This window comes from Rousettus aegyptiacus, unplaced genomic scaffold (assembly GCF_014176215.1).
Source record: "Rousettus aegyptiacus isolate mRouAeg1 unplaced genomic scaffold, mRouAeg1.p scaffold_m13_p_4, whole genome shotgun sequence".
NCBI classification, from domain to species: domain Eukaryota; kingdom Metazoa; phylum Chordata; class Mammalia; order Chiroptera; family Pteropodidae; genus Rousettus; species Rousettus aegyptiacus.
The window spans coordinates 50,247,238-50,269,247 of NW_023416307.1; the positions used below are offsets into that span (position 1 = coordinate 50,247,238).

Here is a 22,010-nt window from a genome sequence, read left to right on the forward strand (position 1 = left end):
TACTAATGAAAACTCCACTCACCTCTCACCTGCCAGATGTGTCCATAGCTCCCTGTGTTACGAGATACCTCTGCCCATAAGTTCCCCAGTGTCATAGCTCCCAGATCACAAGAGATCTTGGCCCCAGAGGAAACCAATTTTCAGAAATACTGGCTTCCTCAAATTCTTATACTAGTTCTATATATTTGATATGCGTAAAAGTATGTAAAACACTAAAAACAGTAAAGAAATTGGGGAGTTGAGCCACTATATTAATATTTTACTCTTGTGTAAAGATCTTAATAAACAATCATGACTTCAAAGTTTGAATCTGATTTTTTCTCCCCCAGAATACTTTACCTTGTCTTGGCTGGACTTGGAGAAACATAGACCCTGAGTTCAACTGAGGGGAACCTTCTCTTTACATTTTATTTTCATTTCTCTTCAACTTGGCTTTTGTGCTCCCAGGCTGCCACAATTAGGCTCTATTCCTGAAATTAGTTCAGTTCACAAGGCTTTCTTTCACTTGAGGGATCATCCATAAAAAGTTTTGAGGTATCTTTTTTACTCGGTTAGACTGACTGACCTTGGACAACACTAATAAGAACATCAAAAAAACCCAAGCTGTCCCTTTTTCCATTCCCTTCTAGCACCTCTTATTAATAGAACTTCATTGGAAATTTGCTGATAAAGGAGTCTGGGTGAGTGGGTAAGTGTTTTTTATGTTAGCAGAGTTTAGAGTGGCAAGCTTGGACCTGACGGGAAAAACACACACGAGATGTTTTCTATTTATGGATTCTAGGACTAAGATGTCTTGCAATTTCTAAGGCAAAAACCTGGAAAGCTCCTTTAAAAAGGAAAAAACAAAAAACAAAAATCTGGAAAGCTCCTATTCTGACAAAACGGAGTATTATGTGTGGAGAAATGGTGCTTAAACACAAATGTTTAGGAGAGGTAAAAACCTCATTAAGAATCGTGGAAGAAAATCGTGGAGAACTTTCCCAAGTACCTGTAAAACTTCAGTTTCTATCGCCCTGATCATATACCCTAGTGTCCCCATCTTGACCAAAGTTGATGATTCAGAGTGCCACCCCACACACAGACTATCAATCACCTAAAGCCACCATTGTCCTGAGTCCCTACAAGTTTTCCAATTCCTCACCTATAGGGATGGCAAGAACCCCTCTCTGAAATTACTTCTATAGAAAATTAAAGCGTCAGGTATCATCATCAAATTCCTAGAGCTCCTAGGCAGTTATACACCAGAAATAATACAGTTAGGACACCAAGATAAGACTTAAAGGACATTTGAATAACTGAAATTGATCATAATGAAGTAACTCTCCTGAGTAAACCCAGATTGCAAAAAATAGATGAGAGAGGAGTGTGTAATAATTTTAGCAAGAGGCACTGAGATAACACTAATTTTAAGAGAATCCACTCCCAAAGAGCTTGAAATACTGTAATTTATACAACTGTATTCTAAGTTTTTTGGATTGAAAACTATGTTCAAAAATCTCAGGATCTCAAGAATGATTGTTTGAAAAAAGCATCTTGTAAATTAACAAATTTACTTGATTCCTTCTACTGGCAAATGCTTAGAAAACATATTTAAAGTTTTTATTTATATAAAGCTAAAATTACATGACTAACTGATTTTCAGAAGAAAAAAATTTCCTTTGTGCCAATAAGTATAGGTTACAAACCAAGAAATAGATAAAAGGCCTAATTACCTAAGATTTATGTCTTTAGTGGGGAAGAAGTGGCAATTTTAATATTGCATAATAGCAAAAGCAACCAAAAAGATGAGAGTTGAACCAAAAGGATAACCTATAAAGACTAAATCAAGGGGCTCCTTTACCCTCTAGTTGAACTATGCTAAGGGGAGCCCTATAGAAAATGAGAGAGAGAGGAGAGTATGACTGGATTGTTTCTCTCCCTGACTCTTCTGTGGGAAGAACCCAGTTTGGCTGGCTTGCCCTGCAACTGAAAGGCAGCTCCTGTAAGGTGGTGCTCTCCGCACAGCCTCTCTTTCCAGGTGCCGGTAACTGCTCCCTCCTCTCCTCCCCTCTGATCTAGAAGTGGTAATAGCTCTCTGGCATTGCTGCCTGGAACCATCTTGTGCTTTCCCTACACCATGCCCACACCTTTGTAAATAATCCTTCTTCTCAAATTATCCAGTTTAACCGGGCCATCTATTTCTTACCAGGCCTCTGACTGGTACTGTTAGCTAGACAACGAAGCATACCAGATATTAAAAGTCATGAAAATGGTCTACAGCATGTTACCCTGAACAAGCCCAATCTCATCTGATCTCGGAAGCTAAGCAGGGTCGATCCTGGTTAGTACTTGGATGGGATACCACCTAGGAAGACTAGGTGCTGTATGCATAAAAAATAAATAAGGGATTCTAAGCTGACAAGGTCCTTGCAATCTGTGAGGTCCACCAAGTGTTGCCTTGCCTAAACAAAATAAAACAAAAAGTCATGAAAATGTTCCATATCATGAAAACTCATTAAATGGTACATTTAAATTGGATCTGTTTTTATTGCATGTAAATTATACCTTAATAAAGTTGATTTTTTAAAAAATTAGTCTGTGAAATCTGTGACCCATGCCCCTTGGTTCCCATGGGTCACTCGATAATCCTTTGCATAGTTCCCATATCACAAGAGACCCCTCCCCGCCTTCATACTCCCCTGTGTCTCAAGATATCCCTGAACAATGAGAAAAATACTTAACTGAGAGGGAAAAAGAAAAAACCTTCACAGCTTACTCAAGTTATTATGCTAGTTCCACATACTTGTTCTGAATGAGGTATACTTTTAAAAGTTTGTAATGTTAAGGTGCTCAGAGTTGAACTTCAGGTATGTGTGTGCTTCTCTATTTCTTCCTCCTGTCTGTAGATCTCAGTAAATGACAGGCTTTAAATTTGGAGGCTGTTGTCTATTTCTTCTACTCTCTCTCTATTACCCCTCAGTTTAGCTATTTTCAACCAGTAATTAGGGGAGAAGGACTCCTATTCACATGTACTATTACGTGACTACCTGTTGTATCCAAAATACTTGTTTATTAATTTCGATGACAGATTTTCAGGCATTGAAGAAAAGTGAAAATTCAGAATGTTTCTGGAAATGCTGTTGAAAAATGACCTTGCCTAGGAAGATCCCAGTATTCACTCTTCCTCTCAAATCACTTTCTCCAGAATTGTCTCTGCTTTTCAAAAACACTTCTCCCATTTGTACAGCCCCAAGTTCTCGTAAATGTCTAGCAGGGCTTCCTGTGGTAATAGGGTTCTAGATGAGGAGGGATGCAGGAGCAGTGTCAAGGAAGAAAGAGACTCTGTGGTGTTTCACATACATTGGTCTTCTACAACTGGGATATTAGTCAAACACTGCATTATTCATATCACATTCTTTTGATATAAATATAAGAATGTTAAATTCAGAAGCTATTCAATTCCTCCACCCTCACTCTAAAGAAAAGAAATTAACTTATTATTATATGTAGAAAAAAAAAGTCCTAATTACAGGCATCGAATGTCTGGATTTTGGATTGATACTCTTATGAATCATACTTAGGGCTCTAACTTATTCTGGTATTAACCTTGGTAAAATGTGTGTCAAACGCTTCAAGCTATTCAATTTAATTCATCACCTCTAAATTATGTCTTGTTTGGGGACAACTATAGAGTTCCAATTAATCGAAACTGCCTAAAGGTAGGAGATGATAATATTTCCAAGGGTTAACATTTTTGAAAAATTACTATGGGCTAGGCATGGTGCTATGTGCTTAACATCTCATTTAGTTCTTTCAGCAACTGAAACACAAAGAGATTAAGTAATTTGCCCAAAACCAGATAGCAAGAATGAGGCAGAGTCAGGATTTGAACACAGGATTATTTGAGTCTAGAGACTGAACTCAGACTCACTACTTTATCCTATTCAAAAATAAGATGAGCTAGAACGTGATTTATAAGGAAAAAGGAAGGGATTGTGTGCAATTCTAGACACCTAAAAAGGGAATGGTGTACCCCAGTTTATAGAGGAAGAACTTGAGACCAGGGCAGTTGACACTTCCAAGGGGATTCTGACAGTAAGTGGAAAAGTCCAGGATTTGTATCAAGATTGGAGTCTAAGGCCCGCGTTCTTTTAAGCAAAATGTTCTGCCTTGTTAAATACAAATTATATAAAAAAGATTAAATATATAACACCTAAAATTTGTAAATCATATTTATTTCTGGTGATTAAAGCTGAGGGATGGTAAAATCTCGTATCCTACAGAGGAAAAGAGACGGGTCTGGGCAAGCCTGAGGACACAGTGAATGGCTGGTAGAGAAGAATACGCTGCAGGGAAGAAGAGAAGCGGCCGAGAGATAGGAAGAAAATCAGGTATGGTACCACGGAAGCCAAGAGTGAGACTGTTCTAAAAAGCAGCACACGCCAAATTCTATTGAGAAATTGGTTGAGATAAAGACTGATAAATGTCTATAGGAATTAGCAACTTGAGGTCTTAGGTGACCCCAATAAAAGTGGATTGGGTCCACTGTGACCAGAATGCAGATTGAAGTAGGTTCTGAAGTGAATGAGAGGGAAGATGGAGATGGTTGTATAAACAACAATGTAGAGAAGCTTGGTTTTGAAAGAAGGTAGAGAAAGATTAGGGTATTAGCTGTTATGGGAGAAAAACATAATGTTTTGTGGATTTAAGTGTTGGTAGATAGGGCCCAGTGGAGAAGGAACATTTACATGTACACACCCAGGCAAAAGAAGGAATAGGTCTTGCATAATAGGACAGATGGCTTTTCTGTCATGAGGGGGAAAGAGAGGACTGGATGAGTGGAGTTGTGTGTAAATTTGTGGGTTCAGTGGCCACAGGTCAATGGAGTTCTTAACTGATAGCTCCAGTTTTCCCATCTTCAGTTGAGAGTGAGTTTAGAGGGTAGCTGTACAAAACTTAGGGAGAGAAAAACATAGAAGGGGCACCTCATCACCCCTTTAAATTCCCTTGGTTTTAGCTGCCTCTTATTCCAGCCACCGCTACAGCAATCAGTTCTGCCTAGGCTCTGAACAGCTTCATGGGATTGCCACCACATAACACTTGACCTCAAGCCTATGCCGGTGTCAGGTCTGGGATTTGATTTTACCCTACTTACAAGCTTGGAAGTTAGCCTATTGCTGTTTTGTGGATGCTGGCAGAAGACCTGAGATTCTGGGTCATAAATGATTCCTTATCATTTATGGCACAACAGGCAGCACGAGTATTATTTTTGTGTCAGTTCTTGCTAAGAAGAAGAGAAGAAAGAACTTGTTCTTGGACATCGATGAGAATCTTCTTGGAAGACATTTTGAAGGAGGCTGAGATCCTGTGTGAGGAAGTGAGGGAAATTGGGGTAAGTGCTAATGTGATTTTATTTGCACTCAGAGGTTGATAAGGCCTGGAGCATTCAGCTCACACTCACAAATGCCTGCAGATAGTGTGGTGAGATGTCAAGACTAGGGTTCTAGAATCAGGTGGATGTGAATTCACATTTCGCTTCTAGCTGTGTAGTCCTGACCTAAGTGTTTCCCCAACTGTAAAACAGAAACAATAAAATCTTCCTCTCAGAGTTGTTGAGGAGATGAAATGATATAGCACGTGTGTGGCAGGATAAGTTTTCGCAATATTAACCAATATTTTACCCTGTCCTTGCATTATTTGGTCCTTCCCACAATTAGGCAGCTGGGCTATTCGACATTTATTCCTTTAGGAAAGGTTCATCTAAGAAAAAGCAGAGGAAAAAGAAGTTAGTTCTAGGCTTTTGAGTCTCAAAATCTAGCCCCCAGAGATAAATCAACACAAGAACAATATGCCACCCCAATATAGGCCATTTGGTTTAAAGTTTATTTTAAGCTGAAGACATTTGAGATTCAACAGATGTAGAAAAATAGCCTTTTGGAGCTTCCATTATGTTACTAAAAGTAAAAACATTTAGGAAATAAGGCTGCCACAAATTCCCCTTCAGGGCAGATCTACTCCAAAAAGAGTGAACATGAATAAAATCTACCTCATATTCCTTCTCCAGGGAAATTTTATGGCCCTGAAGGAGACAGAAAGACCACTCACACCTGTGTAGAGAAACAGTATTACACTTTCTTATTTCCTGAAAACCCCCAAAACTTTCATCTTTTCAAAAAGTCATTTATTTTCCTGTAAGTGCTATTCTCCCCTCTTCCCTTTACCTATTAAGACGGTATATAAGCCCCAAATTCTAACTCCTCCTCTGACTTACTTATCACTGAGTTCTCCTGCATGTGTGTGCATTGTACATATAAATAAAGCTGTTTTTTTTCTTCTTAATGTCTTTTTTCAGTTTAATTTTCATGGCCCCAGCACCTGAACTAGTGGGGAGAGAAAAAAAATACTTTTCCTCCCCTAAGTGAGTAAGGGAGGCTTCCTTGATCTCAGACCAAATAAAGAAGCTCTGAGCTGGTAGAGGAGGAGGGGAAGCATTACAAGTTCAGGCATATATGTCCCCAGAGAGGGAGACCCTGTGCCCCAGACTCCTACCTGTCTCAGAAAGATGTTCCAAGATAACATAAAAACAGAACAAAGAACTTTCAACAACCTTAGAGCTTCCCTTGCCTCACTGTGGGCTGGAAGCAGTTGAGTATTTCCTACGTACTCAAGGGCGACACAGACATGCAGCCCAGAAGGCTTTTGGACCCAAAGGAATCCTGCAAACGGAAACAAGGGAGAGCCCCATGGTGCCTGGGGGCCACTAAGTAAGAGATAGGCTTTGCTGATATCTCAATGATGTTAGTGTGGTTAGATGACAACCAAGGACCACATGTATCTGTGAGGGAGCCTAATGCAAGACCCCCTAGAACTTTGGCACACCTCAGGTAAAGCATGAGGAAAACAACTTAACTGAAACTGTATTTTTGCAACCCCAGATATCAGGGATTTACAGCAGAAATTAAATTGAATTATGGAAGAGTAAAGCTACTGTACAATTAATTCTGGCTCAAGATTAGTGTCAGCTATTTGTGAAGCTCGTCTGAGATGTCTTAGAATTCTAGCATAGAGCATATCTGTTTGAGGACTGAATACAAACCCTATACTAGGATTAGAGCCAAATCATCCTGACAATAAGGCCATGACCTGACTGGAAATGTGGTGTGTAGAGCTCATGTGACCCCTCAGAAGTCTATGTAGATTTCAGAAATGCCAGTAGATAGTAAAAAGACCAAGCATAAAAGAGTCCTACAGAATGATTAAATTCCCTGGAAAGACACGGGTGGCTGATGAAAAAAGGGTAAAAGTAAAGAACAAGACAAAGAAAAAAATTAAAATAATAAAAAAAGCTAAAAACTGAAAAAAGAGAGAGACAAAAAAAGAGGGTAAAGGCACTCTTGTTTGAGTTTGCATTCACGATTAAATTTCTTATGTAGAAGATGAATATGATCATTATTACGGATGAATTATGCTCCTTCCCTAAAATGACATGTTAAAGTCCTAACCCCTAGTACCTCAGAATGTATCCTTATTTGGAAATAGAATCATTGCAGATATAATTAGTTAATACGAGGCCATACTGGATTATGGTGGGCCTCTAATTCAATATGGCTGATGTCCTTATAAGAAGTCAACCATTGTGAAAATTCAGGGACACACAGGAAGAATGAAAAATGATGACAAAGGTAGAGACTAGAGACTGGAGTTATGTAGCTTTAGGCCAAGAAATGCCAGGGATTGTTGATAACAACAGAAGCCAAGAGTCATGCATGTAATAGATTTTTTCCTAGATTCTTCCCATGATCCTGCTAACTTTTTGTTTTTGGACTTCTAGCCTCCAGAACTAAGAGAGTATATTTCTATTGTTTTAAGCCACTTAGTTTGTAGGAAACTAATAAGTCATTATAATGCCCTTGTCTTAGGGTGAATTTCAAAAAGACTGAGCCTCTTTTGAGGAAAGGAAGAGTAATTTCAATCACACTAACCCCAGCTGCCAAATTAGAGAAGTCCTCAAAATCCTTCCAAAACTGCACACCTCTTCATCTGCTATAAAAATGGTGGCCTGAAACTGAGTTTTAGCAGATGAGGCTAGTGTCTACAGCACTGTTCAGCTCCCAATGGCCAGGAGAGAAGTTATTTAATTGTTAAGGACCTTAATATTGCTGCTAAGACTTTAAGGAAGTACAAACATTTCTTATTGATACTACTGCTGCTGCTGCTGCTGCTACTACTACTACTACTACTACTATTACTACTACTACTACTGCTTCTTAGTGGTTAAAAATGAACAACTCCTAAATTCACAGAGAATCTACAGCTATTATTACAGAAGCTAAGTCAGGCCTTGGGGAAGATACTGTCTCAGAAGCCAGAAAATAACCAGAGTCCCAACAATACCTACTTTGGTTAGTACCCATTTTCCCTCTTAGATAGCTAGCCAAACCCTTAAACATGACCTATATTGTCTGAGGAAAAAAGATGGCAGATGGCATGGCTGAAGCATTAGACTCTACTGCTTTTAAACTGAACCATTGCCTCCACGCTTCCTTCTAGCTGAATGAGACCAGAGGATTTGCCCAGTCAGGACTTTCATGATCCACAACTTGGGGGCTTTTTAGTAACCCATGTTCTATGTGAATGGTGCCCCCTGGAGTACAAAATGAATATTATCCCCCTTCTTAATTTACACAAAGCAGTTCTACTTGAAGTTATTGGAACAAGCCCCTATATTCTCTTCTGAAAGTTGTAAAGTTTTGCTATTCTTATTTAAATCTTTGATAAATCTATAATTTATTTTTATATCCGATATAGGGTTTGAATCTAATTTTGTTTGGTTCCAAGATCATAGATCAGTTAGTCCTTCTTCACCTCCAATGATTTGTAATGTCACTTCTGTCACAGTGTCCATATATTTTGTGTCTGTTTCTCTGGACTCTATTCTGTATTCGATTTGCCTATACCCCACAAATACCACACAGTCTTAGTTATTATACCATTATAATAATACTTGATATCTAGTAGGGCAAAACTTCCACCTTGTTCTACTTCAAAAATATCTTAACTTAAATGTAACATCAGAAATCATAAAACTTCTAGAAGAAAACATAGGCAGTAAACTCTGACATTGTTCTTAGTAACATTTTTTTTCTGTTATGTCACCTTGGGCAAAGGAAACAAAAGAAAAAATAAACAATGGGACTACCTCAAAATAAAAGGATTTTGCACAGCAAAGGAAGCAATCAACAAAATGGAAAGACAGCCTACTACTGAATGGGAGAAGATATTAGCCAATGCTCTATCCAATAAGGGGTTAAAATCCAAATTTATAAAGAACTCATACAACTTAACACCAAAAAAACTAACAATTCAATTAAAAATGGGCAGAAGACCTGAATAGACATTTCTCCAAAGAGGACATACAGATGGCCAATAGCCATGAAAAAAATGCTCACTGTCATTAATCATTAGAGAAAAGCAAACTAAAACCACAAGATATCACCTCATACCTATCAGAATAGCCATCATCAATAAATCAATAAACATGTGTTGGCGAGGCTGTGGAAAAAAGGAAACCCTCATGCACTGTTGGTGGGATTGTAAATTCGTACAGCCACTATCAAAAATAGTATGAAGGTTCCTCAAAAAATTAAAAATAGAACTACCTGATGTCCCAGCAACCCCAATTCTGGGTATTTATCTGAAGAAATCCAAAACACCAATTTGAAAAGATATATGCACCCCTATATTCACTGCAGCATTATTTACAATAGCCAAGATATGGAAGCAACCTAAGTGCCCATCAAGAGACAACTGGATTAAAAAGAGGTGGTACATATACAATGGAATATTACTAGGCCATAAAAAATAAAATCTTACCATTTAAGACAACATGGATGGACTTGGAAGGTATTATGCTGAGTGAAATAAGTCAAACAGAGAACAAATACTATATGGTCTCATTTATATGTGGAATCTAAAGAACAAACTAAACTAAACAGAAATAGACTCATAGGTACAGGGAATAAGCTGATAGTTGCTGGAAGGGAGAGGAGTTGGTGGCGGGGTGAAAAAGGTGAAGATTAAGAAGTACAAATTGGTAGTTATGAAATAGTCATGAGATGTAAAGCATAGGGAATACAGTTGATAATATGGTAATAACTATGGATAGAGCCAGGTGGGTACTAGACTTGTCACGGGGATCACTTTGTAAATTACATAAATATCTAACCACTGTGTTATACACCCAAAACTAATATAAAATAGCATTGAGTGTCAACTGTAATTGAAAAATTTTTATAAGGGGGGAAAAAGGTGAAGATAAATAAGAGGTTCAAATTTCCAGGTATGAAACAAATAAGTCATGGGGATGTAATGTACAGCATAGAGAATATAGTCAATAATATTGTGATAGTGTTGTATAGTGTCAGATGGTTGTAGCACTTATCATGGCGATCACTTCTTTAGGTATATAAATGTTGAACAACTATGCTGTACACTTGAAACTAATATAATATTGTATGATAGCTATATTTTAATAAAAATCTTTTTAAATATTTGATTTAAAAAAAAGTGTTGATGATCTTGATCCTTTGTTCCTGAATTTAAAAATCACCTTATTAAAATCTTGAGAATCTCTGTAGGATTTTGATTGGCATTACATTGACTTTATTGATTAGTATATAGAAATATTTGGCATCTATAATTGTCTTCCTATACATTAATATAGATTTCTTCATTTAATGCCTATCATTAAAGTTTTATCATTTTCTTCATAAGACCTAATACATTTTGTTAAATCTATGCTTAGGCGCTTTATACTTTTAGTTGCTATTGTGAATGGGATATTTTTAAAATTATAGTTTCAAACTAATTGTTGCTCATGTTTAGAAATAGTTTTTAAATATGCATATTGGTTTTATACTCAGAAATGTACCTGAACTCTTTTATTGGTTCAAAAATTTGTTGGTTTTTAGATTTTCTATGTAAATAATCATAGTCTATAATAATTTTATCCTTTTAAAATACTTTTGTATATTATTTCTTAACTTATTGCTAAGGCTAGCATCTCCAGGATATTTTTTAATCGAAATAGTCTTAATAGTCATAGGGTACATACTTAGTCTTTCTTTTTTTAACTTTTATTAGCATTTATTTAATGCTAAATTTACCTCTGGGACATAAGTTTTGTTTCTTCAGTTTCCTCTGGGGTATCTTTTTCTTCTGTGCAACCTCCTCTTCTGATTTAAGAACTATATGCTCTTTTTTCAGTGACGTTCATCTCAATGTGGCAGGGAGAGCTCAGGCAGGGGTTAATCTGCTCACAGGCTCTGTAAGTTCTGCGCCGCATCCTGGGAGCTTTGTTCACCTGGATGTGCTCAGTGACCAGAGGATCTATATCTAAACCCTTAAGTTCAACATCACTCTCTGCAATATTCCATGTGCAGCAAAAATTCAGCACTCTTTTTAGGCCACCGAGCCTGTGCCCAGCCCCATCGTTTGGCCTGGGCACACCTACCAACTCCACCATTTTGTGACGATGGAATAGCACACATTGGTTCTGTAAAGTGACATCTTTCAGATACTTGGTGGCTTTTTGGATATGCATACCCTTGATGCCTGGGCAGTTTCACAAGTGTTCTTAAAGTGAACACGAAGATTTGAACCTCTGGATCTGCATGCTATTGTGGGGGTTTTTTTTGGGTCATAATGAACCATTTTTGGAGGTCACCTCAGGCCACTTACAGGAAGAGCCTTATTCTTGACTTTAAATGTTTTAAGTGTAACACTTTTTAGTCTTTTTTTTTTTTTTTTTTTTTTTTTAGTGAATACACTTTATTAGATTAAGGAAGTTCCTTTTTCCTACCAGGATTGTTAAAGGTTTTTTGTTACAGTTTTGTGAATGGAATGATTTTTTTCATTGATTTTTCTGTATCTAATCAAATGGATCAGATGATTTCTCATTTGTTCTACTATCATGAATTACATTGAAGGACCTCTATACTATAAAATTATACTTGCATTCCTGAGATAAATCAATTTAAAAATAAACGTATACATGTATGTATGTATGTATGTATGTATGTATGTATGTATGTTTGTGTAACCAGATTTCTAAATTTTGGTTTCATTTAATATTTTTGTTTCAGTACACTTAAGTGAGGCTGAGCTTTCATTTACTTTTTTGTTTGGTTTTGATATTAAGGTTATGCCAGCCTTATAGAAGGAGCTATGTGTCCCCTTTGTTTCTTTCTCAGGAATAATTTGAATAAATTTGGGATCATTTGTTTCTTAATTTTTTTGGTAGCAATCCCCTGTGAAATCATCTGAGTCTGGTTGTTTTGTGTGATGACTTCAATTTTATTAATCATCATAAGTCTAGTAATAATTAAGTCAGTTTTGGTAAATTACATTTTTTTTCAGGAAATTGATATTTATCTATTTCCTAATTCATTGGCATAAAATTGTCCATAATATTCTTATTTGTAAAATCACTACTATATCTATGTCCCTTTTTCATTCTTATCTTTTTTTTTCTTAATCTAATTAGACAAAGGATTTAAATTTTGTAATTTCAGAGAATCAACTTTTGGTTTTGTGAATCCTTTCATTTGTATGTTTTTTTAATTGATTTCTGCATTTTCTCCTTCAAATTTCCCCAAGTTCACTCTGTTGTTCCTTTATTAGCTTCTTGATTAGATGTTGAGCTACTTATTTTCTAGTCTTTTCTAACATAACCATTTAAGTTTACATATTTTTCCTTAAGATACTGTTAAAACAGCATTCGACAAATTTTGATATGTATTTCCATGACCATTCGGTTTTAAATATTTTCCACTTACCATTTGTACCTATCAACTTCCCTTTGCTCCTGTAGAACTATTCACTTCCTCTTTTCTCCACCCTGTTCTCTGTCCCACAGGCTGACTGTGCCCTCTGTCTTCTAGTTGGGTTCTGCCAGTTAAGGATTTCCGGCAGGAAATGGAAGAGGAGAGAGAGCTCAGGATATTATTTCTTTGGTCTCTTCTCTGTGAAATTGCCTTAGGCTGATTGTATCCTTTGACTTAAGCCTCTGCTTCTTAAAGGATGGCACGACCTGCTCTTCTGATTCTTTCTCCTTTGGGATTCCAGTAACTCCTTTCTTTGTCTCCTTGGACTTAGAGGTTGTGACTGTTCTGTTGCTAGTTCCAGATCCTTCTCTCTCTTGATTCCCATATATTCCACACTCACCTTTAAAATTAGTTCCTTTATAAATCATTTGAGTGATCATGTATTACCTGTTGGGACCCTGAACAATACACCATTTTTGTCTTTGGCCCGTTCATTATTTAGAAGTTTGTTTTCAGTTTTCCAAGTTGTATTATGAGTTTTTTTAAAAGTTATCCTTTTAAAACTAATTTTTAACTTAACTGATCTTTAAGAATATGTTCTATTTTATAATAATGCTTTGACATTTGTTGAGACTTGCTTTATGGTCAATTTTTATTTTATTCCACATGTGCTTGAATAGAATGAGTATTTTCTATAGCTTTACTACTTTTGTCTAAGGGCATTGTATACTTGTACATTTGACAAATTTCTTCTTTAAATATCAACTTTTCTTTATATACACTTGTAACCATGTTACTTGGTACATAGATTTAGAATTTTCTCTTCTTGCTGATTTATTCTTTTAGTCATTATATAGTGACCCGTTTTATCACTAGTAATACATTTTGCTTTAAAGTCTATTTTGTCTGAAATTAATATAGCTATTCCATTTCCTTAATACTACCTCTGTATACCTTTTTTACTTTTTAACTTTTCTTTATTCTTATGTTTAGATATATCTTGTGTCAATAGCCCATAGTTGGATTTTGAAAACTATGTAATCTATTTGTTCTTTTAAACAAAAGAAATGTTGCCATTTTAATTTACAATCAGAGTATAGTACATCTATCTAGAATTCAAGGTATTTGGATTCCAGGCTCTACTGGACTATTGTGTAACTTAGAACTCTCTCAAACTCTCTGAATCTCAAGAGTCATGATAAAATACAAGTGTTGAATCAGATTATGTTGAATATCCCTTTAAGCTCATTTACTCTGTCATTCCATTAAATTGCAAAAGCATGTTACACATCGTTTTGAGATAAAGTGTCTTAAAACCAGAGCTAAAATTAAAAACAAAATCCTAGAGTAATTTGGTGAAATAATCCAAATAGTAACTGAGATTTAGCTTTGGGATATGTGTTGTCATCTAAAACTTCAATTTTCCATTATTCAATATATAATATTTTTGGCAGTTTCTTTTCTGATTATAATTGCTTTTTTTAAAAAAACCATTTTGTCTATGGCCATACCACTCTGAACAAGTCTGATCCCGTCTGATCTCAGAAGCTAAGCAGGGTTGGGCCTGGTTAGTACTTGGATGGGAGACCACCTAGGAAAACCAGGCGCTGTAGGTGTAAAATAAAAAAATTGAAAAAAAAATAAGGGACTGGAAATTGACAAGGTCCTTGCAATCTGTGAGGTCAACCAAAGTTTGACTCGCCTAAAAAATAAAAATACATAAAAAATAAATAAAAAACCATTTCCATGATCTGGAATGTATTTAAATATATTTTCTTGTGGTTCTAAAGCTCTTCTATATTTTTTAATAATCTAAAAAAGTTCTCAAAGTTTTATTATTAATTTCTTGCCTCATTTTCTTTTAACTTATTTTAAGTTTTACAAAATTTTTCTAGAGTTACAGATGCCACATCTTTACTTTTACAGCTCCAAATCTTTACCACTTTTTCACAAGAGTAATCTAAAAATCATATCACTATATTTAAATTCTAACACCTTGGAAATAAACCTACAGATCTCATTGTTAGCCTCTCCATTTAATGGAGGTACAGTAATAACTGTTATCTAGTTTTTGTAGTCAATGGTATTATACCCCCTCTCGTTTTGAGGACACCTTTACAGTGCCCTTCTTATACATTTCTTTATTGTATATACATATACCCATTTTCCTTTTACATAAACGACACCTCGAAACCTTGAGAGGAGACGAAGGTTGACAAATTTACTGACGGAAATAGTTTATTAAAAACTACCATGTGTCAGACTCTGCACCCAGTGCTTTACTGGCACCAGCAGTTCTGGTATTTTACTTCTGCTGGATGGGTCGCCGCACTAGGTTAGCTAAGCAATTAGTTTAGAGGTTGGAAACCAGGTGCTAAGGTCGTTTCAGGGCGATGACATAGGTTCTGTATTTTGATGGAAGCTGCAGGAAACCTAGAGGAGGGCTATGACCTGGAAAAAAAGAAATAAATAAATTGTCATCGGGCAGTTGGGTCTGTCAATAAAGCTTGTGAAGCTAAAACGCGAAGAGCTTACTACCTGCTGAACCCGAAGGTTCCCTCGGAAACCAGAAATCAATATCGCGTCTATGAGACTGGCCTTGGAGAGAGCAGAGGAAGTCACCACCAGAGCTTGCAAAGAAGGATGCGGCAGCAGGGAGCAACGGAACAGCCAGCCCGGAGCGCAATCCGCTCTCCGACCTGCTTGGAAGTGCGCCTGCGCCGACCGCCGCGGGGTGGGCGGGGCGTGAGAGGCGGGGCTTGTGGCAGTCAATGAGCCTGCGCAAACCGCGCGGCGAGGTGGGGGAGGGCGGCCCGTGTGTGTCTGTGTTGTTGTTCGGCGGCGGCGGCGGCGGCGGTAAGATGGCTGCCCACGGGGGCTCCGCGGCGTCGTCGGCGCTGAAGGGGTTAATTCAGCAGTTCACCGCCATCACCGGTAAGAGACGCGGTTACCGGAAGGTAGAGAGTGGGGTCTGGAGCGAGCGACCGGTCTGCCCCGAGCATCCCCATGCCTTCATGCATTCTTCCCTAGGGCTTTACCCACAGCTCCCGTCCTCCCTCCTGAGGAAGAGACGACGACGGCGTCGGGTCTCCGGGTTCAGGCGGGAGACTGCCACCCCCCCACCCCCGCCTGCTCGCACCTCAAACCCTAGTTCTTGGTCATCTCGTAGTGGGGAGGGAGACTCCTCCACCCCATCAGCCTAGACCCGAGGAATGGACCGAGCCTATTCGCCCCCGCCGGCCCAGGGACCTGGGGGCGGGAGAGGTGGGGGGCCGCACCCGGGCCACCGCCCTCCTCCTCCATCGTCATCTCTTCTCTTTGCAGCCCTGAGGTGCAGGGCATCCTCTCACCTCCTTTTTCCTTTCTTCTTCGGCCAGGTCATTCTCCCCCCCTCCCTGGCCTGCCCTTCCCCTTTCTGGGCCCCTCGGAGCCATTGCCGTGGCCCTGGCGTGTTCGGGCCCTCCCGCCTTAACGGCGAGGCTGATGGGTTCAGCAGCGCCTTCACGGATCCCGCGGGATAGGCCGCCAGAAAGGGGGGGCTGCTGAGGAGTACCTTCAAAACTGAGGTTTTAAGAGAAGAATGAGGGGGAACTTTCCTCCCCCCTCAAACACCTTAATAGAGAAGGCCTTGAGGAATCCTGGGTGGCGTTTCCCACCTCCCCATAATAATATCATAAAGACTGAGCCATGGCGCTGGGGTCTCTTGCTGATAAAATAGGGGTGGCGGCAGAAACTTCTTTGAGAAAAATCCGTTTCTGGATGTCAGAGTCTCCCAAACCTTCGGTTTTCCTTTTCCTTTGGTTCCCTGCGAAGGGCACACACAGAACCTCTAACCGCCTGGAGGAAAGGCCCTGAGCCATTCTGTGAATTCTCTATGACTTGTTTCTCTCTGATGGTGCTGAACTTTTTTTGCATGAGTTATTAGAGGGCGGAGCAAATGATGAAGTTCTCTGTGGAGTGATTTGAGAGAAGAGTACTCCATGTGCCTGAGTGTAATTCTGCCGTTCTAGTTTGTCATTTTGGAAGGAGGTCAAAATGTTAGTTCCTTCCCTTAGCAAATCTATACTTTATCTGTTAATTTGTTCGATGTAGAAAACGTTTCCACTGTGCGTAGAGTTTGACGTGCAAGACCTGGTTAAGTAAAATTTTATATTGTTTTAGCTACTGCAGGTTATGGACAGGTTGTTTGATAATTAAAGCTAATTTTATTTTTTACTCTGCAATAATAACTAGATGTTTGATGAATTATTTAGCTTGTGGATATGAAACATCATGTCAAAGTTGGTAAAGTAAAATTTGTAATCAAATTGAGATGAAGAGTGGAATGATGACTTTTAAAAATATTTTTAAACTTTTGTGATTGGACTATTAAAGATGTAATGCATTTCCCAATGGCCAAGCAATCACTGTTAGGGAGAAAATTAGAAAATTATTGTATATATAAGTTAATATAGTTGCATTATGTTTATATAAGAAAATCTTTGTAATGAATCATATATTGAAGTGATTATCATTATTAATCTTTTATTCAAGTTTTTTAGACGTAGTTTAAGATGCTACCTATTTAATTTCAGTTTTTAATGCTGTCACTCCTTCAGGAACTCAGATTGTTTTAAATTCATGTTATTTCTTCTGATGCTACATTTTCATTAGATGTAGACAGAATCCAAAGTGTAGTAAGATGAAGTGATTCACTTAATTCCTTTAATTCTGTTTCTGTCTGCTAGTCTACATGGCTTGTTTCCTTGTCACAGGCCTATCTATAATTTCCTATTCAAGTTGGAGACCGTCAGTAGAACATAGTATTTGGAAGTCTAGAAAAAGGGAAAATGCCTTAGATTGTTACTAATTATTATGAATTTCTATTAATAATTTTGGGGTTTTTTTTAAGATAGTGATTAACTATTAGAAACATGATTGACCCCATTAGTCTTTTTCACATATCTTTAAAAGAAATTTGGGAGTTCTGTCTGCGTGTAGTTTAAATGGTATTGACGATAAAATGGTATTTGGTATTTATTAATTGCTGGATGAATCAAAGTGACCTTAATGCTCTGATTTCAGAAATGTTTTACTTATCGAGAAACTCAATATTTTGGTAAAAGTAATGCGTTTTCAAAAATATGAGTCTTGCCTTCTTTGTGGCATTTAGAAATCAAACAAAATTTAAAGAGTTTTAAGTCTTTTTCTCACCAAATAGAACAGATTTCTCTATACGATAGTGAATGTGAAGTAATGAGATTTTTTTTAAAATAAAAACATCACATGAAATTTTTTAAAAAAGAAAAACTAATCCACTTTCACAACAGCAATATTTATTTTACATTTATTCGTCCAATTCTTGTTTAGATACTTTTATTTTTCTTATTTTTTCTTTTTATGTTGTAGATCATAGTATACATAATTTAGAATTCTGAAATTTTTGGTTAACATACAGACATTTTTTTCCATGATGAAACTCTTTGATAAGCAAGTAGCCAAGGGAAATGATGCTCTTTGAAGTAATCACATTGAGAAGCTGTACTCCTTTACCACTGATGCCGTTAAAATCATTTGAAGTTACATAGGAAACCAGTCTTATTATAGTTTACTGCATTTTATGGTATTACTCAGTTTGATTCATCATACATGGCTTTGAATGACTGCTGACTGCTTTCAAAAGTTATATCAATTCCCAAATTATGAGGCAAGAATGTGCTGCTGGATATGAAGGTAATTCCAAAAGTACAGTTTTTAAAAATGTTTTGAACCATGGCATTACCAATCAACACCAACTTAGGCTGACATCCTACCACACACATATACAAAATACAGATGTAATCAGTATAATTCTTGAGATAAGAGATACATAAATGTTATAGAATAGGTAAAAACAAACATGATCAAAAGGTAAGGACAAAATGTGAGGGAATAGGAAGTGGAGGCTGAGAAGAGTACAAGCATTTGATAGTATAGCTTTGTGCATAGTAGGTGTCTAAATTGTGGAACCTCAGTTGTAGAAGAGACCTTAGTTTAATATTTCTCTAAAGTTATAGAATGAATACATATTTGTTTTAGAAATTTAGAAACTGGTGTGTGTAGTATCTGGCTTTGTGGCCAATTTCCTTCGTAGTCTTTTCTACATTTCTCTTGAGTTAGTAGTAAAATGTTCTTAAGTTCTCTGTCAGGAAAGGTGGTTGCAAGTGTTCTAGATATCGAAATTCTCTTGGAATTTTAAGAACTATTTTAAAGAGTGATAATGACATTCGAATAGAAATTTAGGGAGGTAATAATTTTGAGTCGTGAATGGACTCTTATTCATAAATTCAGTATTTATTGATAGATTTCTATGTGCTGGCCATTGTTCAGATCCTAGGAATACTGTCGTGAGGAGGACATGATGGATGTGCTCAAAAAAAAGCTTAAAGGTTAACAGGAATACAGATGCATACTTAGGTATTATAATACAGTAGGAGAATGGTAAGGAGCTATTATGAAGCACAGAAAAGGGAGGTCAAGAAAAGCTTCCCAGAAGAAATAATTTTTTAGCTAAAACTTAAGAGGAGAGCTGTTTCTAGCAGGTGGCCTTGAGGCAAAGGCCTGGAGGAGATAGGGACAGACATACGTACAGAGACAAGAAAGCAGAGACAATAGGTTTAGGGAATTGATGATAATTCCAGATGAATAGAGCATAGCTAGTGAGAGATGCAATAAACAGAACTGAAGAAATTAAGTGGATGCCAGATTAGGAAGGGCCTAGTAACCCATTTTAAGAAATCTTGTCTATTCTGAATGTAGTGGCAATCAATGAAGTTTTAATTAGAGTGACATAATCAGATTTGGATTTTTTAGAAAGAACTACTTGGCTATAGTGAAGAGATAGGCATAGAGATCAGTAGAAGACTGTTGCATTAGTCCAAGGAAGACACTAGTGCTTTGAAATAAGTTAGTGGCAGAGAAGTGGACTCAGAGATACGGGAAGAAGTCAGAGGCGTCAGAATGAAGCTTAAGATTCTGTTTTGTACATCTTGTACACATGTTTTTGTACACATGTTGATGTTTGTGACGGTATGGTATAGAAGTTATTTGGGGAAATGGTTAGTTAAGTTTTAGGTTAGTTGCTGCCTGTGTGACTTCCAATTTGAGCTGTTAGTAAGCAAATAAATATTTGGGTCTGGAAGGAGGAGTGACATCGGAGGAGTAATATTGATGGCAGTTGAAACTATAAAAGTGGGTCTTGCAGGGGAAAGTGTAGTGTGAGAAAATATTAGGTTCCAGGACACAAAACTGAAAGAACACTAACATCTAACAGACTGCAAAGGGAAGCCAAAGATGTAGAAGGAAAATCAGGAGTTAGTGATAGAACTTCCATCATTGGGAGTACAGTAATACCTCAGATATGTAGGCACTTTAGGAAACCAGAAATCATTAAATATTCATAGATATTTCTTAAAAAATTAATTTATTTTTGTGGTGACATTGGTTAACAAAATCCAGTAAGTTTCAGCTGTACATTTTAACAGTAAGGCATATATGTATATTTATACTGTGTGTTCACCTTCGATACTTTTTTTTTTTAGTTAGAGCTAGAAGATACCTTAGTAGCCATCTTGACCCATTTCTGAGTTAATAATATGAGAAATTGAAGGCCCAGAGAAGTGAAATGACTTAGGTCAGTGCTTCTCAAACTTATTTATAGAAAAGGACCTTCAAAAAAAAAAAAAATCCAATCTTCATGGACCAATAGTTTCATTAAAAACAATAAAAATTAATTGCTTAAAAATGAAATAGAAGGACAAATGAAAATGTAAGCCCAAATCTTTAAAAATCAAGTTATCATTTACATAGAATAAAATTGACCCTCTTTAGTGTACAGTTCTGGTAAACGCATATGATCACGTAACCACAGTCAAGACACAGCAATGGTTCTATCATTCTCCAAAAATTCTTCTTGTCCCTTTATAGTCAGCCCTTCCCCCCCATTTTTAGCCTAATCCTTTTGTCTATTGTTTTTCTTTTCCAGAATATAAGTGGAATCACAGTGTGTAGCCTTTTGAGTCTGGCGTCTTTCACTTAAGATATTGCATTTGAATTCATTCATGTTGTGCTATGAGTGTTTCCTTTTTTATTGGTGAATACTATACCGTTATATGGATATCCTACGATTTGTTTATCCATCTATTAAATATATGGCTAATTATGTTTTTTCCAGTTTGGAGAATTATAAATAAAGCTGCTAAAAAAACATAGTGTACAAGTGTGTGAATTATAAGTTTTATTTACCTTTGGATAAACATATAGGAGTGGGATTATTGGATTTGTGATACATGTGTAACTAAGAAATTGTCAAACTGTTTTCCAAAGTCTGCATTACCATTTTGGATTTCTGTCAGTAAAGTATGAGAATTCCATTTGCCCATTTGCCCATTTTTTTGTAGCCATTTTAATAGGTGTGTAATGGTATGGCATTGTGGTTTTAATTTACATTTCCCTAGAGACTAATGATATTGGTCATTTTTTCATATGATAATTTATCATCCATAAATCTTTGAAGCCTCAACTTTTAATTAGATTCAACAGACATAAAATTACTCTTATTGAATTGCTGTAAATATGTCTAAATGCTTACACTGGAATTTCTGGTTTTATCTTGGTACTGTCTAGCTGGTTTGCACTGGTGTAGGTAATGGTGAAACAGGGTCTAGAACTCTGCTATCTTTACTCCCAGGCCCATACATTTTTCTTTCATGTTACTACCCTTACTGTAGGTTCTTTTTGCTGATCCGACAAAAATTAGCTTTGTCCAGCCAATTTTGTTCCCCTAACTTAATCATTTCATTCCTCTTGTACTTAATAAATTTATTCTGTGTATAGAGGTTTTGTTTTTTTTAATGTTTTCTTTTTTTTTTTTTTTTTTTTTATTTATGCCTACAGCACCTGGTCTTCCTTGGTGGTCTCCCGGCCAAGTACTAACCAGGCCCGACCCTGCTTAGCTTCTGAGACCAGATGAGATCGGGCGTGTTCAGGGTGGCATGGCCGTAGGCATGTTTTCTATTTCTGAATGTTTAAAAACTCCAGGAGGGGAGGCTGATGAAGACGCTAAACGCTTCACTTTATTTCTTAGAACTAATACCCATTCCCTTTCCAGTCTAGCTTACTATGTTATCATTTCTATAGGAAATGTAGAACCAAAAAGTAACCTCTTTGTGTCCTTATCATATCTGTGCT

The 22,010-nt window shown here is 37.1% G+C and overlaps 1 protein-coding gene, 1 long non-coding RNA gene, 2 other non-coding genes and 1 pseudogene across 4 annotated transcripts in view; 4 read left to right on the forward strand and 1 right to left on the reverse strand.

Annotated features, from left to right (window-relative positions):
- The first annotated feature begins 2,251 nt into the window (after positions 1–2,251).
- Positions 2,252–2,369, forward strand: LOC118602025 (annotated as a pseudogene).
- A 1,900-nt stretch (positions 2,370–4,269) lies between these two features.
- Positions 4,270–5,372, forward strand: LOC107505236. Its single transcript, XR_001595663.2, has 2 exons — positions 4,270–4,370; positions 5,231–5,372. It is a non-coding gene; the product is annotated as an uncharacterized LOC107505236 (long non-coding RNA).
- Positions 5,373–14,300: 8,928 nt separating this feature from the next.
- Positions 14,301–14,419, forward strand: LOC118602501. Its single transcript, XR_004950724.1, has one exon. It is a non-coding gene; the product is annotated as a 5S ribosomal RNA (ribosomal RNA).
- Positions 14,420–15,591: 1,172 nt separating this feature from the next.
- The window catches only part of UBXN7 (UBX domain protein 7), a 41,003-nt gene continuing 34,584 nt past the window's right edge, over positions 15,592–22,010 (forward strand). Inside the window, exon 1 of the mRNA XM_016135258.2 lies at positions 15,592–15,737. Coding sequence (XP_015990744.1) covers positions 15,665–15,737 — 73 coding nt within the window. The 5' untranslated portion in view covers positions 15,592–15,664. The remainder of the gene's footprint in view (positions 15,738–22,010) is intronic.
- On the reverse strand, positions 21,708–21,826 carry LOC118602444. Its single transcript, XR_004950718.1, has one exon. It is a non-coding gene; the product is annotated as a 5S ribosomal RNA (ribosomal RNA).